This window comes from Vanellus vanellus (assembly GCF_965231255.1).
Source record: "Vanellus vanellus genome assembly, chromosome: 5".
Taxonomy (NCBI): domain Eukaryota; kingdom Metazoa; phylum Chordata; class Aves; order Charadriiformes; family Charadriidae; genus Vanellus; species Vanellus vanellus.
In genome coordinates this window covers 53802613-53810488 of record NC_138910.1, presented here as the reverse complement: position 1 = coordinate 53810488, position 7876 = coordinate 53802613, and the positions used below count along the sequence as shown (strand labels likewise).

General features: G+C 44.6%; 1 protein-coding gene across 1 annotated transcript; it reads left to right on the top strand.

The window, feature by feature from the left end:
* Window positions 1–3064: 3064 nt before the first annotated feature.
* On the top strand, window positions 3065–7110 carry LOC309672500 (uncharacterized protein; the record flags this gene model as incomplete). The annotated part of the gene is made up of 3 exons (XM_082484028.1): window positions 3065–3214; window positions 3689–3692; window positions 6740–7110. 3 exons carry the CDS (start codon window positions 3065–3067, stop codon window positions 7108–7110), a joined length of 525 nt encoding a protein of 174 aa, XP_082340154.1.
* Between the last annotated feature and the right edge of the window lie 766 nt (window positions 7111–7876).

Below are 7876 nucleotides of genomic sequence, written 5' to 3'. Positions count from 1 at the left end.
ATCTTTTGGAGTACGTGATGGTGTAAACAAGTAAAGTAGAAAATTACTGGCCTCGGTAGAAAAGTATATAAAGAGCACGCTTGCTTAATAAAGCTGATTTCGATCCTGTGCATCGGAGTCCATGTCTTTCAATTGCCACAGTATATTTACGGATAACATGATGAAAAGGCAGATTTACAACCCCTGGCCACAGTCCTTCAGTGCTGCAACTTAACAGAGAGTCACACAAGCTACTGTATCTGTGGGTATATAGTATGATATAATGAACATAAAATAAATATAATACTGGCTGGACTACACCCCCACCAAGCGAAATGCCTGTTCAAAGTCTGGAAGTATTCAACTCCAGTCCCTTATCGATCCTGTATGATCCCTCCCCTCTATGATCCTTCCCATTTTAACACTGTATTCATCTAAGTAACTGGCAAATTTTGGGTACTGGGACTGACATTTTCTGCCCCTGAGCTTTGTTTGTGGTAGTGATAATAACTTTTTGTTTGAACAAAAAAAGGTAGCTGTTTTGCAGGTTAAAAAAAAAAAAGTTGCTGAAATTGCTGTTGGTAGATCTTTTCTTCTTGCAATATTTTCTTGTTTTGGCTTGGTGTGTTTTTTTTTTTTTTTTAAATATACTTCTTTTTAGACCCTTTGCTACCTCTGTGCTACCTGGGATGTCACAGGAAGTCTCATTTGCATACTTTAAAATGAAGATTGCTTAGGTCTTTTTTTTTGTGGTCAAAGCCAGGAGTTTAACAAGTGGCGAGCTTCGCATCTGGGGCTCTGGGGTTGGAGCTGCAGCCCAATGCTGTTTTGGGGTCAAAACGGAGCTTCTAAACCAGCCTGTGAGAGCGCCCAGGGAGAAGCAGGGTCTCTGTCCATGAACAACCCCTGTTTGTAGCTGGTGGTATATATTTGTCATACTGGCGTTGCTGCATCCTGAGATGACTGCAGGGTTTGGTCCTGATCAGAGGAACAGCTGGATCAGCAGGGGCTCTTGCCCACATAGCTTAAATGAACTAGTGATTTCAGGGAGAGAGGAAAGGGGCGGGTGCAATGACAGTCATTTGCTCTTCCCTGGGGTCACACCAGGGCAGGGTGCAGAGGAAGGCATATGTCATAGAGGTTAATAGGTCTCCCCACACAGACTAAGTCCTTAATTGCTTTTTGTAGGAAGGAGTTTGTGGAAAGTACCCTGCCTCCTTGACATTAGTCATGTGGAATCACTACCAAGGCAGGCAGAAAACCTATATGGGCTGGAGGGTGGAGGGTGTGGGAAGGCACAGGTTGATCTTGTTGAAGGCACAAGTCGCACTGATGCTTTCTGGGGCTTTTCTTTCCCACAGCTCACCCTGAACCTGCCCCAAAGTGTGCCCTGAGAGGCAAAAAAAACTGTCAGGGGCCAGCCCCAAACAGGCAGCTCACTGCTGCCTCCATCACTGCCCTCCCATGTTTGGCTTCACTTGGAGTAACTCCCTCCCACCTTTCCTCTGAGAAGCTCTGGGTTTGACTGCAAAAAGCCAGGAGAGTGGTGGGTGGCTTTGTGCTGGCGATGGCATGTCCTCCCTCACCAGCAGGAGCATGGCTAGGAGCTCCCCAGTAGTTCAGCAGTTTTCTGGAGGCAGCACAAGCAGGTTTCCTTCTGTCTCACTCTGAATTAAATGCATGCTAAGCACCCCCTATACCGCTAAGTGAGAATTCGAAAGATGAAGTGGAGTATTAACAGAACAGTTCAGGTTTTTTAGTTTTGTTCTTGGGCCCTTTCTGAATTTCTGTTTCCATTCCACCCCTCTGCGACACATAGGTATTTAACTTTGGTTCTGGGCAGCTGGAAGAGTCGAAGCTTCTTCTGCAGGTTGGGAAGACAAGGGAGAAGAGCAGAAGCAAGACTAAAGTGTATAAAGAACATTTTTTCATGCATCCCTTTCCCAGCAAGGGAGTTCAGCAGAGCTGGCAGAGATCTCCAAGTGACATCTTTGTGTGTCAGAATTTCTCTTTTAAACAAACACCAACGAAGAACACTTTTTCATATTGAAAGAAAATTCAAAAGAATATGCAGAATGTAAAAATAGAAATTACTTCCAAAGTTGACAATTAAAGGTTATATTTCTCTTAGGTGTCATTTAATTTTCCTTTGTGTTTTACTTCTCATGCCTGTCTGCTTTTTCTTTCCTTTTACTGTTTTTTACCTCCCCAACACAAGTCCTAAACTCACAATTTTGTTCCCACCGTGAGGAATTCAAAAAGTAGGTAAGAAAAAACAGCAGGGGCAAACTTAAAAATTATTTTAGGAGGACTTTGAAAATCTGCCAGCTCATTTCAAACTACAAATTGAAAGCTATTTACAAAATCCCAACTCTACTCTCCCTCTTTCTTCTCAAATGTGTCAGTGTTGAAGTCAAGGCGGGTGGTTGCATGCAACTCTTTCCATTGTTGCTAAGGCTATACTTGTGGGTCCATAGCAGTTCTTGCTTGAAGTCATATTTTTAAGCATGTGTAGTTTCACTTTTACTGCATTAATCATGTCCTCAGGGAACTGCAAAAATGCCCTTTTGTCATCAGTGCCAGATCATACCACAACGAGAAACAGATTTAACCTGGTGCCAACTTCTCAGCCATAAAAAACCCTGGTACCTGCGGAGACAGAAGCAGGTGACACGCAGCCATCAGGAGGTTCCTGTGCTTGGCACCTCATCCCTTCACTTTGCGCTTGCTGGAGAGTTTATAAACTTGACTCCTTGCATGAAAGTCTGTGGTGCTTTTCAGAGCCCTTGCAGCCTGTTGCCGGAGTTTCATTTCAGTCATTCTGGGCCAGGAGCCAAATGAAAATTCTCTGCCTCAGTTTCATGAGGAAATGCTATCTTATTGCCTCTTAGCCCTGGGCTAGTGATGAAACACGCTTGACGAAACAAACTCCTCCTCTTGACTTTATTAGCATGGGGATATCTTCAGCATGTAATTGTGTCCATGCTCCGCTGTGGCAATAAGGACCTCAGGAATTCTGGCAGTGCCTTTCTCAATCGTGGTGCTCTTTGCATCCTCACCTGTAGCTGTCTCAAGGATAAGCATCATGGAAGCACCAAACTTGCTGGAGAATGGAAATATTCCACAGCAAAGGAAATTCACGTGTTGTCAAGTGGCTTTTTATACTTCAGTATTTGTTTTGATTATGATTTCAGCCTTGGTTCCTGTAGTCTTCTGTTTGCTTCATCATAAGCAGGTAAGGACAAACCAAAATTCCTTACTCAAGAGTGTACAACACACATACTATTCCTAATGATTAACATCGCCGTGTTGATGCAATCAACTAACTGCAACCTTGTCATTGTTTCTCTTTTGGAGACAGCTAATGCTTTTGCTTTCCAAGATTTCAGCTGATAACATTTCCGTCAATTTCTTGGGTAAACGTCTTCAGCATTTTGCTTTCATTTCTGTAAGTTTTTTTAAAAAATAATTATTTCGCTTTTCTTTCCTCTCCTGCACAAATGATGTATGCTGTCCTAATGTGATATCAACTGATGATGCTCTGTAAGGACAGGAGAGGCTGAGGAATCCTGGTATTTCACCAGGCGTGAAGCCTTTTCACTCTTAATTTTACCAAGTGCTAATACAATCTAGCCCAACTAGTGGTTACTGAGTCAAGTTATCTTCTGCGTTTCATTAGCTGATTTCAATGCTCTTTTTCTGTCTATAGCGCTGTATGGTAATGAACAGAAATATAGGGGTGAGCCAAGTGACTCATTTGCTGAAGGCCAGGCTTTTATTTTCTGTTTTCCAAACTGTGAATCAGTCTCAAGGAGGATGCAAGTGCTAGTTTTGGATGCTGGTTTAAATATGCCGCTGTGATGTAGCTCCCTCCAGTTCCAGTTCTGAGGAGGAAGAGGACAAGGAAAAAGTCCCCTTCTGTTAAGAGGCAGGATGGCTTGTTCTCATGGTCTGTCAGCTTCTTATGGCATAATGACATCAGGAACCCCTCTGAGGACTGATCCTACAAGGCACTGATTGTTTTTGTGAAATATGAAAACTGCTAAATTCCCACGAGAGGAGCCCGCTCTGCAGTTTACAGCACTATCACTTAGCAGACGATATATATATAAAAAAATTAATTGCTAGTGTACTTTTAGCCCCATTCCCACAGCCTTTCTCATCTATTTGGGAGCTGTGAAGCAGCAGTTCCGTGACCTGCAGTCACAACTGCATCCCTCTGATGGTGATAAGCACACAGGTGCAGGCAGCATTTCATACATATTCCACACCTCCCCCTCTTATTTTCATATTGCAAAAATCACTTTAGTAAGTGAAAGAACTGTCTTTAGCCCTGTTAATTCATATGAATTGGGCAAAGCAGGACTGGGTAACGAAAGCCTTTCCCTTTGAGGGAGCTGACAACCTTCCCAGCACTCAGGACAGCAACTTCCTAAGGAACAGATGAGGTTGTGCTTCAATAGTGATTTTTAGCACATCAGGGCTTGCATCCATTAAGATGCAAGACAGAATTGGGACCCCATGTCTGTAATCTGATCCCAAGTTTTATGGGCTCTGGCCAGAGAGAGAACATAGCTGCTGTGTAGGAAGAGCATGACCTCCATAAGCAAACACTGAGCCACGAGTCACAGGAATAGACTGAAATCTCTTGCCACTGACAGTTTACCACCTGGGCACCCACAAAGCCTCCTCCTTCCCTTGGCTGGAAGGGCACTGGAAAGCTGCTCTGACTAGTGAATCAGAAAGCACCGTGCCTGTCACCTTGAGCTAAGCACAGTATAGTGGTTAAAGAGAAGTAGGCTTAAAAGTCAGAAGCTGTCCTCCCCATTCTGCTTATCACGTGTGACCTTGGGGGGCATCCCTTCAGCCTTCCATGTTCCCTTCTTTCTCCCTACACAGGGGCTACAAAGCCCCAGAGCGACTACAAAGAAGAGGTGACCACTATCAGCATACCTTTGCCACTCTCAGAGCACAAAGTGCCACAGAAAAGCAGCACGTGCAAGTGTTGTGGTGCTCAACTACTACATGGCTCTACCATGCTCTGAATCAGCACTAAATGATTTCAAACTATGATGCACAGAAGGAAAGGTTCATGGTTTTAATAAGCGTGAATTAGCACAACACTGTGCAGCTCCCGAAGGGCATGCGTTGGCTTTAAGTCACATCTTTGACCACATAGACATCACTTCTGACAGTCTGCGAGAGTTGAGTCCAGGGATGAAATGAAAATCCTGTGACCCAAGAGGAGCGCAGACCTCCTCTAGGCACTGCCAATTGTTGTATTTTTTATTTTGTGAAAAACCACCAAAATGGATATGAAAAATGCTGATCTATTTCAAACATTTCAAATTTTGTTGGAAAACAACTGTTTTCATAACAAATAATTGCTTGTGTGTGTTTGTAATGATGCATAAAAAGGTTATTTCCCTTCCCGGGAGAATGCTTTTGTGCTCTTGTAATGATAATGCTCCTCTTGAGCTCACTGATAGATGGAAAAATTGCAGCAGAAAACACTGACCAAGCACTGCTTCTTTCCACAGGCACTGGAGTTGTGCTGGGCGCATGGATCTTGTGAGTATGCAGATGCTAGAGACCTGATTTCTGATTTTGTCAGACTTGTGCTGTGACAAAGATGACTGTCTTGCCACCCTCATGTCTTGTTATAACTGCTCCAAGGACAGGTGCGAGTTGTAACCACAGAAATACACGACACGACAAACAGAGCTGCCCAGCTCTACACCCAGGGCTGTCAGCCAGCAACCATCTCTCTGCCAGAACCAGCTACGTGTACCTCTCTGAAAATGGCCAGTAAAAATCAGTGTCACAAGGGTCAGATTTATAGCTGCCAAGTGTTAGTCAACAGTTCCCTAAGCTCAACCTAGGGCAGTCCTAAAGTAACACCCCATATACCAGCTCAGACTCTCAGAGAGATTGAAAAACTTCTGCATGCATAACACTTCAGCTAATAACTGTTGACTGTGCAAGACCCTAACCAGCCAGGACCCCCCCCCAGGCAGACGCAGTGGCTGAAGGTACTGACCAGCACTGTGGCCTGAGCTGAGTGTCCCCGTTATACAGTATTTGATCTATTCTGCATCAAGCCCCCACCACATTACGTACCGCAGATATGCATTCCCTCATGGTGTGCGGTCTAACATTACCGTGCGCTCCTGTGTCCTTACCCAGTTTGTCAGTGCGTGCAGTGACGGGTATGACAGCTGCCACCCATCGTTAGCTTTAATACTGGCAGCATGTATTCACCCAGCACAGAGAGAGGGGAGAAATCTGAGGAGATCCTACAGGTTCAGCTCTTGTGAAGGACTATAGCCACAGTAGCCAGCAAGCAGAAGATTACTGTAACACCCTCTTCATCCTCAGATCCAGCTGAAGATCTACACATGAATTTTTTTCTTATTAGGGATCAGCTCAGACCCAACCCCAGCCTTGCAGTTTCCCTGTCTCCAGGGTGTTTTTGGCAGCTAACCTGCCCTGGTGGGAGCACTTGCAAGCCACCCATAGACATGGGGGTCCTTCATAGCCTCTCGTGGCAGATTGAGACCCCTTCCTAGCACTTCTGAGGAGTTAATAAACTCAAAAAGATCAATAATAATAACAACAACAACAAATAATAATAATAATAATAAAATGCAGGAGTGAGGTGTACCACTGAGAAACAGTAACAAAACATGCTTATGCACAGAAAGAGGTTATCCTTAAACATAATTAATCACCGTACCCATTTTGTCTGCGTTTTCCTCAGTAAAAAATTCTTCTACACAAAACTTCAAAGATGCCATGAGCTGGGAGTGGAACTTAGAGCACTGCAATGGATTTGTGCAGAAGGACCGTGACCAGTACCTCATGATTGAGCGGAGCGGCAACTACTTCATCTACGCTCAGGTCAACCGCATAAAAGACATGAACCAATCTTTCACACTGATGCTGTACAAAGAGCCAGGCATCCTCCTCAACAAGGTTGTGGGACCAAACATGGGAGATGAAAAGGGCACGGTAAATTTTGGGAGACCCTTTTTCCTGCAGAAGGGAGATAAGCTGTACTGTCAGGGAAATTTTAAACCTGACTATATTCTGACAGGGAATCAGACTTATTGGGGCCTGTATAAAATATAGCAGGATTCTGCTCTGAGCCAGCTCCTCCCTTATTCCATCCAGGAAACCTTAGGGCGTGGATGAAGAGTCTGCAATTTCTCTTTGTATGAAATTCAACTTGCTGGAGTACATGCCATAGTAGGCTGGCATCCTGCAGTGACAGAGTAAGGTATAAAACCAAGTGAATAGCAAACTTTGTTACTAATGGGTGGCACCTGATCATCACAAACTATGAGAGAAAGATGCTTCTGGGAGGAAAAGTTCTCAATGCATTACGGGGTTGACTCTGAGGTCCTGGAAAAATAAGTCACTGTATTCAGCCTGTTCCAAGCTGGGGAGGAGCTCTGCTCTGCAGATGGTTGCATTTCAGAGTTGGGTACACGTCAGTACCTTGGGTCCCTTCTAACAAAAGGTGCTATGTAAAGCTAAGATATTCTATATCCTTCCTCCACAACTGCCCGTGAAGGAACGTGTCTCAAGCAGAGGGATAAAATACTTCAGAAACAATCTGTGATGGAAGGAAAGCTTTTCAGCCCCATCCACAGCCTTGCCACTAGCAAAGGAAACACCACAGAGGACCTTCCCTGGGGAAGTTCCATCTTCATGGGTAGTTCAGAGCACAAAGGACCTTTCCAGTCAAGCACAAGCAGCTCTGCCCCTCTGTGAATTCATGTCAGCTCCCTGCCACAGTCCAGATGCGCACACCACAGTGAGCTTGCAGATCCAGCCAATGCAGCTGCTTTGCATCCAGCTGCCATAAAGGATGCACTGCTGCTGGCTGAGTAAC